The 26,210-nt window shown below is 40.3% G+C and overlaps 1 protein-coding gene across 4 annotated transcripts in view; it reads left to right on the top strand.

Annotated features, from left to right (window-relative positions):
* Positions 1–26,210, top strand: part of sin3aa (SIN3 transcription regulator family member Aa) — a 139,431-nt gene that overhangs the window by 104,051 nt on the left and 9,170 nt on the right. For all 4 annotated transcript variants that reach the window (XM_063070907.1, XM_063070906.1, XM_063070908.1 and 1 more), the window contains 4 exons: positions 3,295–3,874; positions 11,784–11,953; positions 16,832–17,005; positions 20,987–21,079. In XM_063070907.1, coding sequence (XP_062926977.1) covers positions 3,295–3,874; positions 11,784–11,953; positions 16,832–17,005; positions 20,987–21,079 — 1,017 coding nt within the window. The remainder of the gene's footprint in view (positions 1–3,294; positions 3,875–11,783; positions 11,954–16,831; positions 17,006–20,986; positions 21,080–26,210) is intronic.

The raw sequence follows: 26,210 nt of genomic DNA, 5'->3' as shown, positions 1-26,210 counted from the left end.
AGTGGTGAGCATTTCGGAAACAGTGACCATAACTCCCTTGCCTTTAGCATAGCCTTAGACAAGGATAAGAGCAGAGGGTATGGGAAAGTATTTAATTGTGGGAGGGCTAATTATCATGCTCTTAAGCATGAACTTAGAAATATAAATCGGTACAGATACTCTTGGGAAATGTACAATGGAAATGTGGAGGATGATTAGGGAGTCCATGCATAATGTTCTGTGTAGGATTGCCCCATTGAGGAAGGGAAAGGTAGAGTGAAAGAACCATGGTTGACAAAAGAGGTGGAACATTTAATCAAGAGGAAGAAGGAAGCATACTTTTAAGGTTAAAGAAGCAAGGATCAGCCAGGGCTCTGGAGAGTTTCAAGTTAGTCAGGAAGGAGCTTAATAAGGGACTTAGGAGAACTAGAAGGGGTCAAGTGAAATCCTTGGTGAGCAAGATTAGGGAAACCCCCAATACATATGTGAAAAACAGGAGTATGACTAGAGAGAGGGTAGGACTGGTCAGGGAGAAACGATGTGCTTGGAGTAGGATGAAGTAGGGAAGGTCCTTAGTGAATACTTTGCTTCAGTATTCACCAGTGAGAGGGACCTTGACAAATGTGATGTCATCACAGAACAGGCTAATGTGGATGTCGAGGTTAAGAAAGGATGTTGTGTTGGAATTTTTGAAAGGCATTAGGGTAGGTAAGTCCCTGGGGCCAGATGGGATATATGCCACATTATTATGGGAAGTGACAGAAGAGATTGTCATGCTGTTGGCGACGATCTTTGTGTCACAGGAGTAGTAACAGAAGATTGGAGTTTGGTAAATGTTATTCATTTGTTCATGAAAGGAAGTGGGGATAATCCTGTAAATTGCACACCCTTGAGTCTAACATCACTGGTAGGTAAACTATTAGAGAAGATTCTTAGAGACAGTGTTTATAAAGCATAGTCTGATTAAGGATCGTCAGCATGGCTTTTGAGGAGCAGAACTTGCCTTGGGGCCTGATTGATTTCTACGAAGAAGTGACAAAACAAATTGCAAGTAGAGTGGTGAATGTGGTTTATATGGATTTTAGTAAGGCTTTTGACAAGATTTCCCATGGTAGGCTTATTCAGAAAGTCATAAGGCACGGGATCTATGGAAACTTGGTTGTGTAGATTCGGAATTGGCTTGCCCACAAAAGGCAGAAGATGGAAATAGAGGGACTCACTGAGGAAGTGGAAGGGTTAGTAAACTTGCAGATAACACAATAGTTGGCGGTGTTATGGATAGTGTAGAAGATTGTTATATGTTATTTGTAGGATGCAGAGCTGAGTTGAGAGGTGGCAGATGGAATACAGTTTTGGAAAGTGTGAAATGATTCACTTTGCAAGGTTGAGCTTGAAGATGGAGTACAATGTTAATGGCAGGATTCTTAGCAGAGTAGAGGAACAGGCAAATCTTGGGATCCACTTCCATCAATCCCTCAAACTTGCTGCGCAGGTTGATTGGGTGGTCAAAAAAGCATATGGTGTGTTGACCTTCGTTGGTCAGAGAATTGAGTTGAACAGCAGTGATGTAATGTGGCAGTTCTAGCGTCTGCAGATTTTCTCTTGTCAGTTCTATAGAACTCTAGTTTGACTACACTATTGTGTTCAGTTCTGGTCATCTCATTGTTGGAAGGATATGGAGGTTTTAGGGGGGGTGCAAAGGGGATTTACCAGGATGCTGCTTCGATTAGAGAGCATGTCTTATGAGGTAAAGTTGAGCAAGCTAGGGCTTTTCTCTTTGGAGTGAAAAAGGATGAGAGGTGGCTTGATACAGGTGTATAAGATGATAAGAAGCATAGATAGATAGACATTCAGCCCCTTTTTTCCCCCAGAATGGTAATGATTAATACAAGACAAACTTTTATTGGAGGAAAGTATAGAGAGGATATCAGAGGTATTTTTTTTTAAGTGGTAGGTGCTTGAAATGCACGGCCAGGAGTGATGGTTGAGGCAGAGACATCGGGGACATTTAAGAGACTCTTAGATAGGCACAAGGAAGAAAGAAAAATAGACATCTATGTGAGAGGGAAGGGTTAGATTGATCTTGGTATAGGTTAAAAGGTCGGTACAACGTCATGGGCCAAAGGGCCAATGCTGTGCTGTACTGTTCTATGTTCTATGTAAGCAAATTTTAATCTAGGAAAACTGGAATCAAACATGCCTATTAAGCATTCCCAGTATTTAATGTTTTGTTTTGGATTTCCATTGTTGACATATTTTAGTTTTATATGTAATTGCTTTTGATTTAAATTAACAATGCATTAACTGACCATCTTAACACGCCAAAAATGTAATCAGTGCTGTGACTCTTCTGTTTGTCATATACATTAATGATCTGGATGTGGATGTAAGAGAGCATTCACATGGTGGTGTTGATAGCAAGGAGGCTAATCTGGCTAATGAGTGATGTTGATGAGTTGGTACGATGGGCAGAGAAATGGTCGGTGGGATTTAATTCTGGAAAACATGAGGTGATGTGCTTTTGTAGGATTAATAAAGTTGATCTAATGAACATTAGGGCCCTAGGAAATACGAGTAACAGAGACTTTGATGCCATTCTCAAAGGATCCATGAATGTTTGTAGCACATTCATGGAACAAGTTAAGAAGGCATATGGGATACTTGCGTTTATTAACAAGGGCATACAATATAAGAGCAAAGAATTTAAGGTAAAATGATGTAAAAGGCCTCTTTTGGGATACTGTGTGCATTTCTAGTCACCAAACAATAGAAGCAATTTGATTGTACTAGGGAAATTAAAGAGAGAATTCATGAGGATGTTTCTAGGAATCGATTGTTTCAGCTATGAAGGGAGATTGAATTCGTTGGGTTTGTTTCCTTTCGAGTGGGGAAGACTGAGGGGAGATCAAAATGAGGTGTACAGATTTACTAGGGTAGAAAATGAGAAACACCCTGGTGTGATCTAGGTTTAAGGTCAGGAGCAGAACATTTAGAAGGTATTGTTAGGAAGATTTTCTTTCACATAGGGTAGAGCTCACTGTATAAAGTATTGGTGGAGGTAGATACTCTCACATTTATAATGTATTCACTTTGTACCTTCAAGTGCTGCGCATTGAGGCTGCAGACTGAGTGGTGGAAATTGGGATTAACATAGATAGGTACTGTGTTGATAGCCAGCACAGATGTGTGGTCAGAAGGGCCTGTTTCCCTATTGTATGACAAAATTTATCAATCTTAAAAATGTATTTATTGAAAGGTTTTGTTGTTTTCTATATTTATGCCTAATTCTCCTTCTTTTTATTTGTGCCTGTTTAGCGACAAGAACAGGCATCTGAAGACCATGCACATGTACCATCTGGCTCTCACTTAACCTTTGTTTATGAGGACAAGCAGATCATGGAGGATGCAGCCTCCCTCATTATCCATCATGTCAAGCGGCAGGCTGGGATACAGAAGGAAGATAAGTACAAAATCAAACAAATAATTTATCATTTCATCCCAGACCTTTTGTTTGCTCAGCGAGTTGAGCTGTCAGATGTAGAAGATGAGAAAGAAGATGAAGAAGATGAAGAGATGGACATTGACGAGAGTACGGGGGCAACCAAAAAGCACAATGGCATCGCTGGTAGCCCACCCAAGCCAAAATTAATGTTCAACAATACTGGAGCACAAAAATTGCGGGGCATGGACGATGTGTACAACCTATTCTTTGTGAACAATAACTGGTACATCTTCATCAGGCTTCACCAGATCCTTTGCTCTCGACTCTTGAAGATCTACAACCAAGCAGAGAAGCAGATTGAGGAAGAATGCAGAGAAAGGGACCGTGAAATGCTGACAGGAAAGCGAGACAAAAATGACAGTCCTGCCGTTCAGCTTCGACTAAAGGAACCAAGTGAGTATACACTGAGATCTGAGTGTTCCCTCCTCATTTGAAAACAATGACTGTCATTACTTTATTTTCCTATGTGTAAAACTGCTACAGCTTACCTGAGTTACTGGCTGACGTTCCAAATATTGTACTTGGGTTATTGACAATGGTAACAAAACTATGGAAGAGCATATTTTCCTTTAATGAATTATGATCTGCTTAAGTCTGTGCCAGGAACAGGTGGTTCTGGGATCTGGAATAGGGCGGGCGGTGCTTGGGAAAAGCCAAGAGGGTGGCCGAGACCCTGCGAAAGAACCAAGAGGGAAGCTGGAAATCCCTGGAATAGAGATAGGTGTGTTGCTGACCTTCTGAAATGCAGAGTCAGTTGGTGAGACACTTTGCATTGCAGAAGAGGCTTCATGTTTCAGAATCTGCAATGTTGCAGTTTGGGTAGGGATTTGTTGATAGGATCTTTTACAAGTTCACTTAGCAATTTCATATATAGATATGGGAATGCAGGATGATGACTGAGGTCGACTCATTATAACCAGTTTTTAACTTTGAGTTGATTATACTATTTCACATTTACTGAAAACATCAAGAAGCTGTTCCTAGACAGAATGTTGAGTTGAAAGGTGTCAATCCAAAACGTAGACTGTCCACAGATGCTACCTGACTTTGTGAGTTCCTCCAGCAGCTTCAGATGCCAGTATCTGCTGTCTCTTATACCTCCTCGTGATACTTTAGTGGAACCTTTCAGATGGTACATTGTGATTGGGTTGTTGCAGTGAAAAAGAATTGTAGTTTTCAAGCTGGAGCCATACAATATGGAAACAGGCCCTTCTGACCAACTGGTCCACACTGTCCAAGATTCCCATCTAAGCTAGTTCCACTTGCCTGTGTTTGACCCATATCCCTCTAAACAAGGGGATCCCAACTTTTTTTATGCCATGGACTCCTTCCATTAACTGAGGGATCCATAGACGCCAGGTTGGGCACCCCTGCTCTAAACCATGTACCTGACCAAATGTCTTCTAAATGTAGTAACGTACTTCCCACAACCACTTTATCTGGTAGCTAAATTAATATACTTACCACCCGGGTGAAATAGGTTGCCCCTTGGGTTCCTACTTAAATGCTCCCCTCTGGCTTAAACTTATTCTCTCTAGTTCTTTATTCCCTGACCCCGGTAAAAGACTGTGTGTATTCAACCTATCTATGTTCTTTCCAATTTTTATGCACTTCTATAAAATCATCCCTCTTTCTCAACGGCCACAGCCTGCTCAATATCTCTCCATAATACGTCCCCTTGAGTGCTGGCAATATTCTCATAAATCTCTGCATTGTTTCTAGCTCCTTAGTGGAGATGACATGGCATTCAGTGACTTAAAGGAGTCTTGCAACTAAGAAAACTCTTGCACATTTAAAATATAATAAAGGTACTAAGGTTGATATTGTTTGATATAGCAGTGAAAACCCATTTGCTCAAAGACTAAACTGTAAGCACAATGTTTGCATGGGAAATATTTCACACCCATTATATTGGAAGCTTTTAGTTGCCTATCAGTCGGTGGACTGGGAGATTTTGAAGGATTACCTAAGGATAGACTACTAACAGGCTGTTGAGCGGTACATGTTATACAGATATTTAAGCTTCCCCTGAGTCTCTTTTCCTGCTACCTTATTTAACTTCATCAAGTGCATCCTTCTGACTCTTTGTGTTTTAGATATTTAGCTGGCATTCTCTTAAATGCATCTGTGCTATTCACCTCAACATGTGATAACGAGCCCCACGTTATAAAATCTATGTAAGGATGTTCTTCCTAAATGTCTGTTACATTCCTTGGGTGAAATGGTAGTTTAGTGGTTAGCGAAATGCTTTACAGCAATAGCTGTGATATTAGGGTTCATTTCCCATTGCTGTCTGTAAGGAGTTGCATGTTCTCCCTAGAACCGTGTGGGTCCCCTCTGGGTGCTCCGGTTTCCAAAAGTGTGGGTGAGGATTAGTAAGTTGTGGGCATGCTGTGTTGGCACCAGAAGCATGGTAACATTTGTGGGCTTCTCCCTGCACTTTTGGGACTGTGTTAGTTATTGACGCAAAATGCAGCATTCCATTGTATGTTTCAATTTGTATGTGTGACAAATAAAATTAAACTTGTATTAAATCCTGTGACCCCCAAAAGAGTGTTCTGAATGTATGCTGTTTAAATCTTTACATGATCAGAAGGACCGTAATATTCTCTTAAAGCAGTGGTCCCCAACCACCAGGCTGCAAAGCATGTGCTACCGGGCCGTGAGGAAACAATATGATTTGGTGATATGAAACCTTTCATATCTTTGCACCTTTCCTCATTCCCTGTCACGCCCACTGTTGAACTTGAACGCACTTGAGGTCATCAGTTGGTCATTAACCTACAACTACTCGATGAGTAAAAAACAAAAGTTGCTTGAGAGTTTCTTTGGAAGAGGTGGTAGGGGGCATAAAAGGCCTAATGATGATGATAACGCAGAGACAGCTGAGGCTGAGACTGCAAAAACAAAGCTTCCTTCAACAGAAAATACGATGAGTCGTACATAAAATATGGCTTTATTCCGACGGGTGACTTGCATGCTCGAAGCCCCGTGTGTGTAATATGTGGAGACAAGCTGTCTAATGAGGCAATGAAGCCCTCAAAACTGCTCGGCACCTTGAGTCCAAGCATCTGCACTTAAAGACAAACCCGTTGAGTTTTTTGAGCGGAAAAAACATGAGCAAGCGGGACAGAAGCAAGTGTTGACAGCCACCACCTCCACAAATGCTGCTGCTCTGAGAGTGTCGTACTTAGTGGCTGGCCGTATTGCTAAGGCTAAGGAGCCTTTCACTGTTGGTGAAGAATTGATTCTGCCTGCTGCCAAGGACTTGTGCCGTGAACTGTTGGGAGAAGCTGCAGGTAACAAGATGGCACAGGTTTCTCTTTCAGCTACCAGTTTCAAGGAGAATTGATGACATAGCGGAGGATATCGAAGCACAGCTGTTGGAACGGCTTAATGAGTCACCATGGTATGCTATCCAGGTCGATGAGTCTACCGATGTCGACAATAAGGCAATACTGCTGGTTTATGTGCGATATATATTTCAAGATGATGTGCACGAGGGTATGTTGTGTGCACTGCCGCTGCCAACTAACACAGCTGGGGCAGAACTATTCAAGTCTTTGAATGACCACATGTCAGGCGAACTGAACTGGTCATTCTGTGTTGGAGTATGCACAGACGGGGCTGCAACTATGACTGGCCAGCTGTCTGGTTTCACTACCTGAGTCAAAGAGGTTTCTCCTGAATGCCAGTTTACACACTGTGTCATACACAGGGAAGTGCTGGCTAGCCGAAAAATGTCGCCTGAGCTTAACAATGCATTGAGTGACATTGTTGAAGTTATCAATCACATCAAAGCAAAAGCCCTTAACTCACGTCTGAGCAGCTTTACAAGGAAATAGATGCAGAGCACAAATGCCTTCTCTTACACGCTGAAGTCAGGTGGCTATCAAGGGGGAGAGTCCTGGCCAGGGTTTTTGAGGTAAGAGAGCAGCTACAGAGATTTCTTTCAGGAAAAAAGTCACCACTGGCAGTACACTCCAGTGACGAGGAGTGGATAGCAAAACTCACTTATCTGTGTGACATCTTCAACCTGCTCAATGAACTCAATTTGTCACTTCAGGGGAGAATGACAACTGTCTTCTAGTTGGCAGATAAAATGTCTGCTTTCAAAGCCAAACTGGAACTGTGGGGACAGCGAGTGGACAGGGGCATATTTGACATGTTCCCAACATTAGCTGGGAATTTGGGAGAGACTGAGGCTGCACCGTCTTTCTCACAGCTGGTGCGCGATCACCTAACTTCGCTGTCGGCAGAATTCGAGCATTACTTCCCAACCGCAAATGACCCAAGACGTGCAAAGGAATGGGTCCGTGACCCATTTGTGAATGTCCCCAGTGAATCATCCATATCAGTGCAGTAAGAAGATCAACTCCTCGAGCTTGCAAATGACGGTGGGCTGAAAAGTATATTTGACAGAACATCTCTGCCAGCATTCTGGATCAAAATCAAGGCTGAATATCCCTTCTTTTTCAATCTTTTTATTAAGTTTCAAAATTAAACATAACGATAATAGTAATGATACATAGAGATCAGGGTTACAATAATAACAGTTAACATGAACAAGCACAGATTCCAAGTAACAAATATAGTTTAGCCTCCCAATCTCAAGTAACTGACCATGAAAAAGATATTTTATAAAGAGAAAAAAAAGAAAAACCCCTAAACTAAAGAAAAACTAACTTAAAAAAAAACAAAGCTTGGGCTGTCATATTACATCGGTTAAAATTATTATTTGTCGTTAACTCCGCTCCTCTATACATGAACAAAAAAAATTACTACAAAGGATTCAGAAAGGGTCAACTTACATTATATGAAAATATTGAATAAATGGCCTCCAAGTTTCTTCAGATTTAACCAAAGGATCCATAGGACCAGTCCTAATTTTTTCCAAGTTTAGGCATGCTATCGTTTGGGAAAACCATTGAAATGTAGTGAGGGGATTAGAGTCTTTCCATTTAAATAAAATGGATCCTCTGGCTATTAATATAACAAATGCAATTAGACGACAAGCTGGCAAGGATAAATGATAGAGTCTATCATTGGTAGTCCAAAAATTGCAGTAATAGGGTGAGGTTGTAAATCAATACGCAGAACTACTGAAATAATATCAAAAATATCTTTCCAATATTCTTCTAGAAAAGGGCAAGACCAGAACATATGTGTCAAGGAAGCTACCTCAGATTTACATCTGTCACAAACAGGATTTATGTGGCAATAAAAACGAGCTAGCTTATCCTTGGACATGGCCCTGTGAACCACCTTAAATTGTATCAAGGCTTGTCTGCTACACATTGAGGAAGTATTGACTAATTGAAGAACTTTTTCCCATTTCTCTACAGATAAAGATATTTGAAGTTCTCTTTCCCACTCATACTTAATTTTATCAGATGTACCTAGACGTATTTTCGTAATCAGATCATAAATATTTGCTATTAAACTCTTCTGATAGGAGTTTAACCCTAAATTTTTTTCTGTAACTTCAATTTGATGCAATATTGGAAAGGTAGATAAAGTAGTGTTCAAAAAGTTTCTAATCTGTAAATATCTGAAAAAGTGTGATCTAGGCAAATTATGTAAGGCTGAATATCCTGAGATAGCCACGAAAGCTCTGAAAACATTGCTTCCATTTCCAACATCATATCTCTGCGAAGCGGAGTTTTCTGCAATGAATGCAATGAGAACTAAATTGAGGAATAGACTGGACATAAGGAACCCCCTTCGAGTATCGCTGTCTCCCATCACCCCTCGATGGCACCGTCTTGTTGCAGGGAAACAAGCCCAGGGCTCCCACTGATTCAGCCATATTGATGTGTTGCAATGATTTTATATGTTCATACGGGGAAAATATGTGGTGGGTGTTTAATATCCAAATGTTACTTAAAATGTTATGATGCTATTGACTTATAAGTGACTTATCACTATATTCATGCGAGGAAAATATGCGTAGTGTGTTTAATATTAACTTTGTTAGATAAGCCCTTTTAGAAATGAAATTGAGTGTATTAGCCACTTAAAAGTGACTTATAGTTGACTTATCACCTATAGTCCGGTTGCGATTAACAGCCCCCCACCCCGCCCCAGGGTCGGCCGGTCTGCAAGAATATTGTCGATATTAAACCAGTCTGTGGTGCAAAACAGTTTGGGGACCCCTGTCTTAAAGGAAAAAGAAACATTTTCTGCTAACTAAAATCTCTCAGTTATGTTATCCATTGACAGATTGTTACCTAGTGCTCTTTTAACTATTTTTAAAAACTATACACTGTACTGTAAGAGTAAGATAAACAAAATCATAAACAAGTTTAAAAAATCTTCAGTATTTTTCAGTTCTTGCTCTTGAAAAATGATAGCAAGCAGGATCGTAGTCATTTATTCTATTATGTGTTGCAGTTCTGTACTCATCATGACTGTACCAAAAATGATTATATTTCATGTAACAACTCTGGCTACTGTGTTTCCTGGAGTAAATCACAGTCACCTGACATAGTTGTTCAATGTTTGCTTTGTGGATAGTGATTAGAAATTACAAAAGATGTTCATGTCAAGTAAGTTGTCCAACTATCACGGGAAAGGGTGGCTTATTTATTAGCATAACAATGGCTAAGCTGCCTTGATTGTATTAAATGAGCCCAGTCGCCATTGACTCTTTTTACCAAGGTGTTTACCTTGCTGTGAAAGAAAGCAGCTTATTGATTCACATCTAGTCTTGTCTGATGAAGTGTCTGCTCAGTTTGTTTCCAGTGAGATTTAAGAAGCACATACATGCAAGATATAATTTTGTGCTTCGTATTACACATCATCAGGAAAGCCAGTATGTGGCATTATGAGTCAACTCCCGTAAGATTAAGGCATTTCAATTAACGTGTTTGGCAGTGGTGATACTGAGTATGTATCCTGATTCATTGAACATACATGAGCCACAGCATTCTCCATTCAAATTGCCCGCAACAGTGACACACTGCCTAGATGAAATCAGTTCTAAACGGCAATTCGTTTTTGGTTTTCTTTTGCATGTTCTCTTATTTCCATACTTTGACTATTAAGTGGTGTCACTTAATGTGGCACCTGCAGAATAATGACTAAAATTTAAGCCAGTGAGTTTCTGATGTACACTGGGAACAAATTGTTGTCAGATCGGTGAGAACCTATTGGTTGTCCTTTCACCTCTGAGTCAAAAAGTGACTGTATTCATACCCATTGCTGCATGACAAGAGCACATAATTGTGTTTATTGCTTAATTTTAGTACTAAATAATGCATTGTGAAAATTGCCATCTTTTAGCTCAGACATTAAAGTGATCCCCTGTCTACTTGTTCTGTTAATTCACAGTGATGTTAACAATCCTATGATATTAATTTAGGAACAGCAGGGAGTTCTTAATTTTATTCTGTTGAATTTCCTTTTTCAATCAGCTCAATAATATACTTGTAAACTGTAAACATTTCTTTGCTGTTTTTACATCCATTCCGCTGCAAGGATTATATATTAAATGAAGTATCTTGGAATATTTCCTGACTCTACATCTTTTCTCTTTTAAGTACGTATCCAATTGCGTTTGGGGAAAGAACTTTTGACTCTGATTGCACCAGCTTTTCAATCATGGGTGCAGTTTTCCATCACCTGAGGCAGGGAAAGAGGCGTGTGAGAGTGATGTTTGATAAGTGTTTCAGATGGGGCTGAGCTTTAGCTGTGGCAGTGGTGGTGAGAGAGTCGTCTACAATTAGAAAACTGGATTCAGTCATCTCCTGGTTCATCCCAAATTACATCAAGAGAAATTCTGCAGATGCTGGAAATACAAGCAACAGTTGACTGTACTATTTTCCTAGATGTTGCTTGGCTTGCTGAGTTTCTCCAGCGTTTGTGTGTGTTACATCCGCAGAACTACGTTTTGAAGCATAGTCACTGGTGTAAGTAGGAAATCTGGCAGCTAATTTAAACACTCCCAAATTTCTGAAAACAGCAATGTTTTACTGAGCTGTTGAACTATCTTTATAAGAGACATTGATTAAGGAATGAATACAGTTATTGGTCTGAACACTGGGGATAGCCCTCTTGTTTTTCTCCACCATGTATCCATGGCATTTTGTAAGCCAGGTAAGAAAGCAGAGGGGAATATAATATCTCATTTGGAAGACTCTCTGGCATTCCCTCAGTGTGCCAGTGTAGATTTTAGTGTTCAAACCTTTTGACTGTATATTGCATCAAGTTGCTGCAGCTTTGTGTGAGAGCTCAAATGTTCTGGTCTGGTGGGAACTGCTTTGGGAATGATACTGTAACCTGCTTCTTTGTCAAATTGCAGTGGATATTGATGTGGAAGACTATTACCCAGCTTTCCTTGATATGGTACGGAATCTTCTAGATGGCAACATGGATTCCTCCCAGTATGAGGACACTCTTCGGGAAATGTTTACTATTCATGCGTTCATTGCTTTTACAATGGACAAACTCATCCAGAGTATAGTCAGGCAGGTAAGACGTCACCAATTAGAAGCTGGTAAATTGGTTTATTATTACCACATGTACTGAGGTACAGTGTAAAGCTTTGTTTTGCGTGCATCTGTACAGATCATTGCATCTCATTAGTTTATCGCGGTAGTACAAGGGAAAAGCAATAACATGATGCAGAGTAAAATGTGACAGTTGTAGAGAAGATGCAGTGCAGACTGACAGTCAGGAGTAAGGCCAACACAAGACAGGTTATGAGGTATAAATCAGTGAGTTTTATTTTCATTCAGTAGCTTATAACCGCAGGATAGAAGCTGTCCTTGAACCTGGTGGTATGTGCTTTCAGGCATTTGTATATTCTACCTGATTGGTTGGGGGGGGGGGGTGAGTAATCAAAGACTAATTAAGCTTGGAAACAGGCCCCTCGGACCAACTGGTCCATACTGACCACAGCAAGTTCTCTGCTAATCCCAGATGCTGGCATTCAGCCCATAACCATCCAAGCCCTTCCGCTTCATATACATATTCAAATGCCTTTTAAATGTTGTGATTGTACCTGCCTCAACTACTTCCTCTGGCAGCTCATTCTAGGTACTCTACTCTCTGTGTAAAGAAATTATCAGTAAGGTCTCTTCTAAGTTGTTCCCTGCACCCCCCCCCCCCCCATCTAGTGCGGAGACACCAACGCACAGGATCAGGAAAAAGCCGCAGTAGGTTGTAAACTCAACCAGGTCCATCATGGGCATTGGCCTCCATCGAGGACATCTTAATAGGCGAAACCTCAAGAAGGCAATATCCATCCTTAAGAATCCTCAGTATCAAGGGCATGCGCACTTCTCTTTGCTGTACCATCAGGGAGGAGGGACAGGAGCCTGAAGACAGGCTGAATGTTTCAGGAACAACTTCTTGCCCTCCGCCATCAGATCTCTGAATGGTTTATGAACTCTTTTTGCATTGCACTTTTTTTTTAATATTTCTTATTGTACCTTGTAGTAATTTTTTATGTATTACATTGTATTGCTGCTGTACCACAAAGTATTTCACGACATATGTCAGTGATAAACCTGATTCTAATTCTGATTGCATCTGAATGGATGCTTTCTATGGTGAATCTATTAAAATTGGTGAGGGACATCGGGGCATGCCAGTACCAGCACCAGCACTGGTGCTGTTTCTTGGCATGATATCTTAGGTTGGACCAGGACAGGAATACCCCTGTTCCTGCCAAAGGCTTGATCTGAATGTTGTGTGTGTGTCTGTCCTCTCTGCAAATACTCCAGTGTAGCAGATGCCATTTGCGTTCAGGAAGGTCAGCGGTTGTTTTATTTTTATTATTTACTGGGAGCAGTTTCAGATGCAAAGCAGGCATGTGCATTATGGCTGTTGTAACACAGTTACCTAGTGGAGCTGATTGGATAGAAAAAGAAATTGAAAATTGTTGGGGGGGTGGAATGTAAGGGGTAGGAATGGTGGATGAGCGTGAACATCAAACAGAAGTATAGGTGTAGGGGAAAATTGATTGCTGTGAGGATTCACAGCAAAGTCAACATTTAATACCCACCCTTATCTGAACTGATTGCCCCACTAAGACACATAGGAAGACATTTAAAAATCAGTAACTTTATTGTGGGCGTGGAGTTGTATAAAGGCTAGATCTGATAAGAACACCACATTTTGCTTAGTAAAGACCACTTGTAGAATTTTTTTAAAATAATAGTCCAGCTGTGTTATGGTTGCTGTTACTGAAATACTTTATTCTGGATTAATTTTAAGTTCCCTAACTGCTACAGTGGGATTTGAACTTACAGGTCCCAAACTTGTATTAACAATGTTGTGATGTACTCTACCTCACAGGAGAACGAACATTCAAACCAGATAACATAAATAAACTATGAAACATAGAATAAAATCTTTGCTCTAGAGGGATTGCTCAGATGCATTTAAAAATGAACCAGGAAATTGATAGCAGAGGCATTACTAAATAGATTTAATGATCAGCTAGAAAAAGATGTTGTGCCTGGGAACTGGAAGCTGACATGACATTTATATTTAGAATTGGGTTTTCTGAGGATCAGCATGTTGTGGTGGAGAGGCTTCTGAGTTCCTGACATCCCGAGAGCGATGCCGTCTGGAGTTTAGCCATCTGGCGCTTAGCCCCTGGTAGGGACACCCATGATGGTAAGGTCAAGGGAGAGATTCTAGACAAGAGCCAACCAAGATCTCAGTGGTAGAGGTGGTGGAAGGTGATGACCCATCAGAATGGCAGTGAAGGTAGAGGAAGGCTGCAACAGTGAGGGATCCCCAGTGGTCTTACACCCCATGCCACTGGACCCTGACCCTGATCTGTTATGGACTGCGTGGTGGCTGCTCGTGTATCAGCCTCAGCCTCCCCATGTTAAACGCAGTCATGCACAGACATCCTCCTAATATCCTGGATATGTAGGTCTTGGATCAGCCTCTGCAGCCACCTGAAGACCAACCAATAACCCTTTACGAGGACATCATACTCAACTGGAGTTATTATACTACAACTGCTATACTTAGAAGGGGCATAGCATTTTCCCAGGAACTTTAAGCAGTTAGCTTAATACCAGGGAATCTATTATTTAGAACAAGTAATAGAGACCAAGGGAAGAACAGAAAAATGTCTAGGAATAAAAAGTCTAGCAGTGGACAGTCATTGCAATTTTCCCAAGGAGATGTTTTGGTACAAAAATCTTGTTAAATATTTTGAAGAGCAATGGTGATAAAGCAGTAGATGTAATTATATTTTCAAAAGGCTTTCATTAAAGTGTCCTATAATAGTCTAATGAATGTCAGAGAATGAAGAGTGCAGGTCAAGAAGCAGGATAGAGTACTAACTCGCTTCAAAATGGAAAGCAGAGCATGGGAATAAAGGATAGTTATTCAAAATAGATGGAATGCCTCGTGCTGATCCACAAGAATCCACACTCAGCCCACTGCTGCTCATTATTTGATTTGTTTCGGCTCCCGGAATCAAAAGCACAAAATCACTCTTTTTTGTGTCTGAATGCATATTGGTAGGTTGTGGGGACTTGCTGGGAGAGAAGTAATCAATACTGATCAATGCTTGGAAAATGATTTTAGATGAATTCCAACACAGGTAAATGTGAAGAAATACATTTTTGTCAGAAGAATAGAATTGCACTAATGCACAAAGTATTTGTTTTTTTCCCCATCATGTGGTGTCTAAAATATAGATTATTAAACAAAATGTGGTTTAATATAAAATAATTTAAATATTTCTCATGCTTCTTTGATGGCTGCCAGAAATGTTAGAGAACATGGCTATTAGGTACTTCCTAAGGGAATGTGAAAATCATGTGAGCTTACTACACCATACCTTGCCGTGGTGCATGCTAGGGTGTGGCATAAGGTCACTAGGTGGATAAGCATTAGTGGTGAGAGGGATTCTTTACCAACCATAATGTCTGTATTTCTCACGTGTATACCAGGTTTTGTTTTGCATTCTAGTCTGGTTCATTATCAGTGTCATGTTGTGGTGGAAGCTATTGATTCATCCCTATCAGAAAACTGGGAACAGACAACTTGACTCTTCCATTGTCACAGAGAAATACTTTAAAATGAGTTTTAAAAAGACCTAATTACCTGACTGTCCACCAATGAGTGTAGCTTGATTTCCTTATTTTCTTTAGAATTTCAGTTGGTGCTCAGTACCCTTTATTGTTCAATGGCAGAGTTAAAATCTGTTTATGTTGTACCATTTTTATTCATCTTTAGATGGGAATACGTGATCGTAGATTTTAGTGAACATGGAGAGTTTAATATTGATTATACTGCAAGCATATGTGAGGGTGTGATTTTTGGGACATCTTATAGTACTTTTAAATGGTACTCATTGACAAGATATAAATAACATTTACAATAAAAATCTATTATTTTTTGGTCAAAATGAGATTTTTTCTGCATTAGCAATTATGTGTTCATCTGTGGCTGGAAATAGAATTGTGAATAATCTATTGTTTTTCTTCAAAAGGTACAGTACTGTGCAAAAGTCTTAGGCACATATATGTAGCAATGAGTGCCTAAGACATTTTCACAGTACTGTAGTAATTTTATGTATTGCACTGTACTGCTGCTGCAAAAAAATAACAAATTTCATGACATCTGAGTGATGATAAGCCTGATTCTGATATAGTTCTCTATTGTGGACTGAGTGGGAAGGGGCTAGGGAGAGGGGATTCATGGTTGGGAAGAAGGGAATAGAGAGAGGCGAAGTGGGAAGCACCAGAGAGACCATCTATAGTGATCAATAAACCAATTGTCTGCAATCAAATCACTTTGCCTGGTGTCACCCCCACCCCTGGCACTCCTTCTCTGCCGGCTGTCCAACTCCCTTCCCACAGCGTTCTAGCCTCGCCATTCCCAACATCTTTTGCTCCCACCAGATTTACAAACGCATTCTCCACTCCACATTGATAAATACAGTTTTGTGCAAATGTCTTAGGCATATATATATATGTGTGTGTGCACGTGCGCGCCTAAGACTTTTACACAGTACTGTATACTCTTCCTCTCATTTACAAGTTGATCTGTCTAGCACTGGAAGGTTGTGAGCAGACTGCCTTCCTGCTTTATTTTTACTGGCTTGTGCTCGGATCTTCCCTAACAATAGCCTCACTGCATTTAGCAGTTTTCAGTGGGAAGGTCCAAGTATAAACAGTTGAACCATCCTTAGTGTTTGGACTGAGGTTTAATTGTGTCTCTTTACAAACAATTGCTTAGGTTGATGCATTGAAATAAGGCGCTCTAGGATAGTTTCCCAACTAGCCGTTGAATTTCCAAAGCAGTTTCAAATGTAGAAACTTGTTTGAATCACAAACCTATTCCTTGCTTCTTTTTTGTTTTTGCTCCTTATAGCTGCAGCACATTGTGAGTGACGAAATCTGTATACAGGTGACTGACCTATATCTAACGGAGAGTGGTAACTGTGCCACTGGGGGGCCCTTGGCAACCACTTCCTCCCGAACTGCTATAGAAAGCAATTACCAGCGCAAGGCTGAACAGCTCATGTCAGATGAGAACTGTTTCAAGGTAAGTGTTCAGATGCTGATCCCTCTCTGACGACTGATCCACCACTTTAAAATTACCTTTCGGGAGGCGTGACTAGAAATGAAGAGAGTAGCATCTGAATGGATATGGATTCACAATTTGGAAAGCTCCCCACTTCCTTGACATAATTTTGTCAGCTAGATCTCAGTATTAAAATTTTATTGAAACTGCTTGGTTAGAGGCATGGTGAATTCTGAAATGTTAGACTTAGCAATATTGCTGGGGTTCAAAACGATTGCTGAAACCAGTGTGTTGTGATGTGTCTCAAAACCACCTGGGCCAAATTGAATTCGTTAGCTGGCTGCTATGAGAGTGTGGGACGTAGCTGAGCTGGATCATCCACTTAACAATTCTGCTGGATCTTCAACTTTGTAATAAAAATAGAAGATGATGGAAAGGTGCTATGCAAGAGGCTGAAAGAACTCAGCACGGCTATAGAGGGAAATGACCAGCCGACGTTTTAGGTCAAGGTCCTTCATCTGGACTGGAAGATAGACCCAGATAACCAGATGGGTGGAAGGCATGGAGCTTGAGTTGGCAAGTGATGGATGGATCCAGTTAGGGGGAGGGAGTTGAAATACTGACAGATATTTGTGGGTGCTTGGTGGAGGTCACAAAGGGCTGAAGATAATGGAAGGTGAAAGGGAATCAAATGAGGGAGGTGGAAAGAGCATAAAGGAACAGTATGGAGGGGGGGTTGCAGTGGAAGGGAGAGGAGGGGTGGAACTAGTGGGAGGAATGTGTGTGTGATGGGCAGATGTCACCCAAGCAAAAGATGCTATGAAGCGAGTGGACACGCTAGATGTCATCGAACAAAATTCCAGGGGTTCTAGACTGGCTCTCGCTGCTTGGAAGGATGCAGGATATTTAGACCAGTTGTCTGCCATCAGTAATAGGAAGATGCTGGAATCTACAATTGAGGACACGCTAATAGTAAGATTAAATAGGATTGGAAAATAATCCCATAGATTTATGAAAAAACATATTTGACAAATTATTCGGTCTTTTCTGAAGTTGTACTTGCAGAATCAATGTGAGGGAAACCAGTGGATCTGATAAATTTGGATTTTCAAAGGGTCTTCAGTGAGTTTTCACACAAGAGTTGATTAAGTCAGACTACAGCACATGGGATTGGATATTACTATATATGGGTGCAGAGTGAGGATTAGTTAATGGACAGAAAAACAGAGAGTAGGACTTACATGGATTATTTTTGGGTTGGAAGGCTATGACTGACGTATTTGTGCAAGGTCTGATGCTGAGTTTCTACACAACCTATAATCAGTGATGTGAATAAATGGACCAGGTGTAATATATTCAATTTGCTCGTGATAAAATAATGGGTGATCGTGTGGGTAGTGGAGTGGATACAGATAGGCTTCATGGAAATAGTGATAGATTAAGTGAATGGGCAAGAAATGGCAGAATGCTATAGTAAACAAAATTTCATGTACTTAGCGAAAGAAAAACAGAAGCTGAGTATCTTTTGAAAGATTGGACGTATTGTGTTTGTTGGGTCTTGGATGTCTGTATATATGAATCACAGAAAGTTAACATAGTTACAGCAAGCAATTAGGAGATTGAGTGTTTTGTTAGTTATTAATGAAAAACAAAAATAAACGTGTTTTACTTCAATTTTGTCAAGTCCTTAAGAGACAGCATCTACAGTGCTATGTATAGGTACGATCTCCCTAGTAATGAGAAGATGCAATTGTGATAGAAAGTGCAGTAAAGATTCACCAGATCTACTTTAGAGATGATGGATCTGTTGAACAAGGAGACATTAAGTAGGAAGACTAATACTTTTATGATTTTAAAAGAATGAGGGGTGAAACATACAGTACCTAAAAAAAAGTATTCACCCCCCCCCAAGGGTGTTCTTGTTTTATTGTTTTACAACATTGAATCACAGTGGATTTAATTTGGCTTTTTTGACACTGATCAACAGGAAAAGACTGTTTTGTGTCAAAGTGAAAACAGATCTCTACAAAGTGGTCTAAATTACAAATATAAAACACAAAATAATTGATTGCAGAAGTATACTGCAGTCAATATTTAGTAGATGCACCTTTGGCAGCAATTACAGCCTTGAGTCTGAGTGGATAATTTCTGTCAGATTGCACGGGGATCATGAGTGAACAGACCTTTTCAAGTCCAGCCACAAATTCTCAATTGGATTGAGGTCTAGACTCTGACTTGGCCACTCCAGGACATTAACCTTGTTGTTTTTAAGCCATTTCTGTGTAGCTTTGGCATTGAGCTTGGGGTCATTGTCTTGCTGAAAAACAAATCTCCCAAGTCGCAGATCTCTTGCAGACTACATCAGGTTTTCCTCCAGGTTTTCCCTGTATTTTGCTGCATTCATTTTACCCTCTACCTTCACAAGCCTTCCAGAGCACGCTGCAGTGAAGCATCCCCATAGGGATGGTGTGTTTTTTGATAAAGTGTGGCATTTGGCTTATGCCAAACATAGCATTTAGTCTGATGGCCAAAAAGCTCAATTTTGGTTTCATCACACCATAGAACCTTCTTCCAGCTGACTTCAGAGTCTCCCACATGCCTTCTGGCACACTCTAGCCAAGATTTCAGTGAGTCTTTTTTTCAACAGTGGCTTTCTCTCTGCCACTTTCCCATAAAGCTGCGTTTGGTGAAACACCCGGGCAATAGTTGTTGTATGCACAGTCTCTCCCATCTCAGAAGCTTGTAACTTCTCCAGATAGGTCTCTTGGTGCCTCCCTCACTAGTCCCCTTCTCAAACGGTCATTCAGTTTCAGAGGAAGGCCTGCTGTAAGCAGATAAACAGCTGTGCCGTACTATTTCCATTTCTTGATAATTGACTTAACTGTACTCCGAGGGATATTAAGTGACTTGGAAATTTTCTAGTCTCCATCTCCTGACTTGTGCTTTTTAATAACTTTTTTGTGGAGTTGCTTGGAGTGTTCTTTTGTCTTCATGATGTAGTATTTGCCAGGATATTGGCTCACCAGCCGTTGGACCTTCCATATACAGGTGTATTTTTACTACAATCAATTGAAAGGCTTTGACTGCACACAGGTCTCCAAAAACAGATTATGTGACTTCTAAAACCAGTTGGCTGCACCAGTGATGATTTGGGGGGTGAATACTTATGTAATCAATTATTTTGTTTTTTATATTTGTAATTAATTTAAATCACTTTGCAGAGATCTGTTAGCACTTTTACACAAAAGTCTTTTTCTGCTGATCAGTGTCAAAAAAGCCAAATTAAATCCACTGTGATTCAATGTTGTAAAATAATAAAACATGAAAATTTCTGAGGGGGGGAGTGAATACTTTCTTATAGGCACTGTACAAAATTAGAGGACTTGACAGGATAGATGCTGGGATGATGTTTTAGCTGCTGGGCTCTCTGTAATTCTAAAGTAAGGAGTTTGTCTTTCAGGACAAGATGGAAAGGAAATATTTTTCACAGCCATTTTGTGTAGTGAATTCTCATTTAGGACTATGGCACCTCAGTCATTAGGTATATTAAGGACAAAGGCTTTATGGATGTTAAGAATCAAGAGCTGCAGGGTTAGGACTGTAAGTCGTGCTGAGGTAAATCATCAACCATGGTCTTATTACATGGTAGAGCAGTTAATACCTTCTATTTCTTGTATTCTGATATGTTAGTTAATTTGTACAGATATTTGTTGTCCTATTGAAGTTTACTTTTTCCTCGCCTAGTAATTTTTTTTCCCTTTAATATTTACTCCCTTCAATTTCACAATACGTTTTAAGGAAAAGTGTCCTTCTAATACAGTATAGTTTGTGGATGAGACAATGTATTGGGGAACAAGGAAGAGACTTATGTATATTCCTATTATTATGATAAGCAATAAACCTTTGTGAGAAATGTTTTGTAAGATGCAATATATTACTGTAAATCCAGAAATTCTGTCTACTCAAACCATTCCAATTCTCTTTTCATTCTTTTGCTCCCAGCTTACTTTCATACACAGCCGAGAACAAGTGTCTTTGACCATTGACCTGCTAGACACTGAAGAGGAAAACTCAGATGATCCTGTGGAAGCAGAGGTACGTATAACACGTTGACATTAAGAATGAATGATATGGAGTCATTCAAGATTGCGATATTTACCTGTATTATTTTATTTTGCCAATAAGACACTGAAAAATCTCAAAGATTCTTTTTAAGTACCATATATAAATAAAACTTGTATTCCTCCTCCCCCCTGCCCTTTTGCACACACAATATTGTACACATAGAAGAAAGGGGAATGCATGTTTGCTCTGCTTCCTACCTTGAGATTTTCTAACTGTTAGTGTGTTTTTCCATATTCCAACATTTGCATTCTCTTGTGTCTCCATTTGGCTATGGGAGAATGAGTTATGAACATCCAAGCTGCAGGTCAATTCCTGATCAAATTTGTCCAGAAAACAGTAAAACCTAAATCAGAAAAAAAACTGCAGGTGCTGGAAATCTGCAACAAAAACAAGCTGGAAACACTCAGTGGTCGGGCAATTCTACAGTAAAAGAAAAGGATTTAACACTCCACATCAACCCTTCATCAGAACAGTTATTAAGGGTCTGCTATGTGACATATAATTTTTTCTTTCCAAAAGTACTGCCTGTTATTTTCCCCCCAGCAATTTCAATTTTTTTTTTATCTTCAGTAAGGCTTATGTGTTTGTAGAAACAAAATTAAGTACTTGGGGAATACCAAAAAGCTAATTATTTTTGTTCTTGTGATTGAGGGTTTTCTGTCCCTTTGTCCATTACGTTTGAATACAATTACTTCAGTAATTGTGTTGCACTTAGATACCATTAACAGTATGGCTGGTTGGATTTTGCTTTGTGCTAGTGTTGATTAATGGAGAAGCCTTGACAAATGCTTTTTAGATATTGTTTTCCCAAGTTTACTTCTATTTTTTTCACTTCTTATCCCTTCTATTGAAGTATAATTTGCACAGGAACTCGTGGAGTCATAGAAATGAGCTCTTCAGCCCACTACTGTCATCAGATTATCCAGTACCTATCTATATTAACACCATACCAGCATTTGCTGGATATCCTACTAATCCTTGGTGGTTCAGGTTCTCATCCAGCTGTTTCTTAAACGTTGTGGGAATCCATGCTTCCACCACCTTTTCAGACAGTGCGCACCAGACTGCAGCCACTCGTCTGTTAGATGAGCAACATAAGCAGCTGATCTTCACTGGGGTAGATAACTGTTTCATTCAGTGTAAAACTTTGGAGAACTGCATTGCATGGTAACATGGAGACATGAAATCATGGATGCTCATTTTACTCCATTTGTTGCTGTATTGCATGGTAAATTGTGAGTGTGCAAATGGATTGGAACCAATCCATGGGACAAATGGAATTATGATCACCCTAAGTCATCTCCACTCCTGAACCAAGGCCACTCCAACTTCAGTATCTGAGCTGCAGCGTGCACGTGGTGTTTGAATGCGTTTGCATTTAGATCCCAAGCTCCAACTCTATGAATGATTCACTGGGGCATGGCAGAAAATGAGCCTTACATTCAACATCCTAAGAACTCCTCTACCAAACTCTCTCTGTTCTGCAACAAATCTCTCTCCAATGAAACTCTGGAAAGTAGGATTATTTCTCTTAATTGAGGAGCCACTTTTCAGCAAAAGAAAGTGTCAGTGGTAAAATTTTTCATTGCACCAGCCTCTGCGCTAGCTTTCGGCTGTCTGAGGAAAGGGATGATTTGAAGTTCAAGGCCTCAAGCCTGGCACAAGACTTGTGATCTACTTCGTTTATGGAGAAAACAATATTTGATTCATTGATGGAGCAGTTAAGAGGAGTCAACCAAGTATGCTTCCTTGAAAAACAGCAGAAAATTTCAGATGCATCTATTAGCAACATAGAGATAAGGTTTGTACTATATACAGCAGGCATCTCCAACCACGAAGGAGATTCCACCACTGCTTCATTTTATCTCCTCAAAATTCACCAAATGGATTGGTAGGAATGAACCAGCGTCAGTGTCCTCATTCATGCTAATGTCGTTGTACATACACTCAGCTAACTCAGTTGGGCAGGCTACGTTGTTGGAACATAAGGAGTCGGAATATGAGCTCGCCATCTGGCCCGTCAATAAGATCGTGACTGGTTTGCCTGTGGACCCAGCTCCGCCTGCCTGCCTTTTCCCCATAATCCTTAATTCCCCTGCTAGCAAAAATCTATCTGAGTGTGTCTTAAATATATTTAATAAGGTAGCCTCTACTTTTTCTCTGGACAGAGAATTCCACAGATTCACTTTTCTCTGGGAAAAGCATCTTTCCCTCATTAGTATACTTGATATCCAACTTCCATGGCACACACTTAATTTCAAGTTCTGTCATATAACTGGTTACTGACTGGACTGAAGAAATTGTGTGAGAAGATCCAAAACTACCTTGAAATATAACAAAACAACTCCGTTGACTTGTGGAAAGCCCTAGTCAATGTTCACTCAAAGGAAGAAGGGACATTTGGATTAGTACTGAGAGCTTTGAAGCCATGCATCAGGTACACTGAGGTCCAAGGTAAATGACCAAAAGGAGTGCACTACCTCCTGAGTATCCCAGATGGCCTTGCTACTCCCTGGCCCTATACTCATCTCTGAAGTATTCTCAACACTGGTGCTTCACAAGGTTGCATCCTCAGCCCCCCTACTCGCTGGTAGTGTGCAACACACATCAAAGTTGCTGGTGAACGCAGCAGGCCAGGCAGCATCTCTAGGAAGAGGTACAGTCGACGCTTCAGGCCGAGACCCTTCATCAGGACAGAATTCCTGTTGTTTGCTGATAGTGTGGTGAGATTCTGCTCTAGCTTCATGTACACATTTGCAGATGATACCACCGTAGTGGACCATATCTCAAATAATGATAGGTCGGAATACAGGAAGAAGATAGAGAGCTTTAGTAAAATGGTTTTGTGATAACAGCTGTTCCTTCAAAGTCAGCAAAACAAAAGGGCTGGTTGTTGATTTCAGGAAGGTTATGGAGGGGAAGGGGTTGGTGCACGTGCACCTGTCTACATCAATGATACTTGGGTTGAGAGCTTTGAGAGTTTCAAGTTCTTTGGAGTGAACATCATCAGTAGCCTATCCTGGTCCAGCTGAGATAGCTCATCAGGAGTCTAAAATTTGGCATATCCTGTTGACCCTTACCAGTTTTTATTGATGCACCATTTCTATGGATCCTGTATGGATGCATCATGGCTTGGTATGGCAACTGTTGTGTTTGTGACTGCAAGAAACTGCAGAGAGTTGAGGATACAGCTCAACATATCACGGAAAACAGCCTGCCTTGGTAAAGCTGCCAGGATAATCTAAGACCCCATCCAACCCAGACATTCATTCTTCTCCCCCCTCCTATTAGACCTGAAAGCACATACCATCAGGCTCAAGAACAGCTTCTACTCCACTGTTAAAAAACAGTGCATTAGTACAATAAGATAGATTTTAACCTCACAATCTAATTCATTAAGGTCTTGCACCTTATTGTCTACCTGCATCGCACTTCTTCTATAGCTTTTACTTTATTCTGCATTCTGTTACTGTTTTATCTGTTAGTACCTCTATGCACTGCATGATGATTTGAGCTGTATGAACAGAATGCAAGGCAAGCTTTTCACTGTACCTCAGTGCATGTGACAATAATAAACCAGTTTCAATTCCACCAAGCACCTCCGGCCCTACATGTAGTGAAATCTGCAGGTCCCACATTGACTCCTCAACCACTTCAGAAATGGAGTGGAAACATCATCCTGAACTGAGATGCCTAAAAGGTAGTAGTATGATGCACATTTGCTATTTTAAAAACCCGCACTGGCCAAACTTCATTTTTTACAGCATCATTTGGCTCAATTTAACATTAAATTTCATGGCTGAATACTTATGGGCAATTGATGGACATTTAGTCAGGTTCCTGATGAGTATTGTAGATTTGGAGAAGTTTCTAGAGGTCAGGGGTGATTTTTTTTTATAACCACCAAATCAATATAGTTGTTACTGTAAAGGCTTTACTAGTGTTGACCTCTTTAGTGTCAATGGTGGAAGTTGTTGATGGTGATGCCATTGAAGATTATGGAAGTGTGATTGACTTTCTTTTAGACACAGCTTGGAACAGGTCCACCATCTATTCAACCATAGCCTAATCACAAGACAGTTTTCAATAACCAATTAACCAACTAACTGGTATCTTTGGACTGTGGGAGGTAACCGGAGCCCCCGGGGAAAACCCACATTGGGAAGTGACCAGCCAATTCTTCGTGCTGCCTATTATTTGGCATTTTGATGGTATGAATGACATATGCTCCTTGTCAGCTAAAGCTGCGAACTACACAGATAGTAGCTTTAATCAAATGAACTCAAAATAGAGCTGACCATTGTGAAATCATAAGTGTACATCCTCATTTCTTTTATGGAGATAACATAACTCGGATGATAGATGAAATGCTAAGAAAAATCAACCAAACACGTTCTCCTTGAGAATCAGCAGAAACCTCAGGATGCATTGACTGTCTTTGAACATGTCTACTTTTTTTGGTCAGGTGTAATTTCAGTGGTACTTGCCCAGAAGGCGGCAATGGCAAACCACTTCTATAGTAACATTTGCCAATAACAATCATGATTAAGACCATGATCGCCCACAACATACAACATGGCACATAATGAATGAATGAAACTTGTTATTTAATGAGTTTTCCTTAAACTGTGCTTCTACAGAACCTGAGTTCTGTAAGGGGTTATTTGTGCCAGACTGCATGTCCCCAAGGACTTCATTGTCAAAATGTTTTCGCCGATAGTAAGCTCTTGTACTTGTTTTTGAATAAGGATTGTAACGTTTTGGTAGAACCAGAAGCTAACATTAATGGACCTGCTGTGGTTGAGTGCAATTTGCCTGAAGGCAATGTTGATTATTCCTTCTGTCACTTCTAATTGGAAGAGGCTGATGGATACTAATTGAAGCAGGAAATGGTAGGTACAGTGAATCTGAGACACTCAGCAAGCTAGAAACCAGCTACTTTCCAGATAACACACCAATAAGTAGTATTGTTGACAGTGAAGAAAGATATCAAAAAATACAAATCTTAATTGGCTGGGCCAAGGAACGGCTTAATTCAGATAAGTGTAAGGTGTTGTGTTTTGGAAAGCAAGGTAGGACTTTCACAGTAAATGGCAGGACC

Source organism: Mobula hypostoma, chromosome 18, assembly GCF_963921235.1.
Source record: "Mobula hypostoma chromosome 18, sMobHyp1.1, whole genome shotgun sequence".
Taxonomy (NCBI): domain Eukaryota; kingdom Metazoa; phylum Chordata; class Chondrichthyes; order Myliobatiformes; family Myliobatidae; genus Mobula; species Mobula hypostoma.
This window is presented reverse-complemented; position numbering and strand designations above follow the sequence as displayed.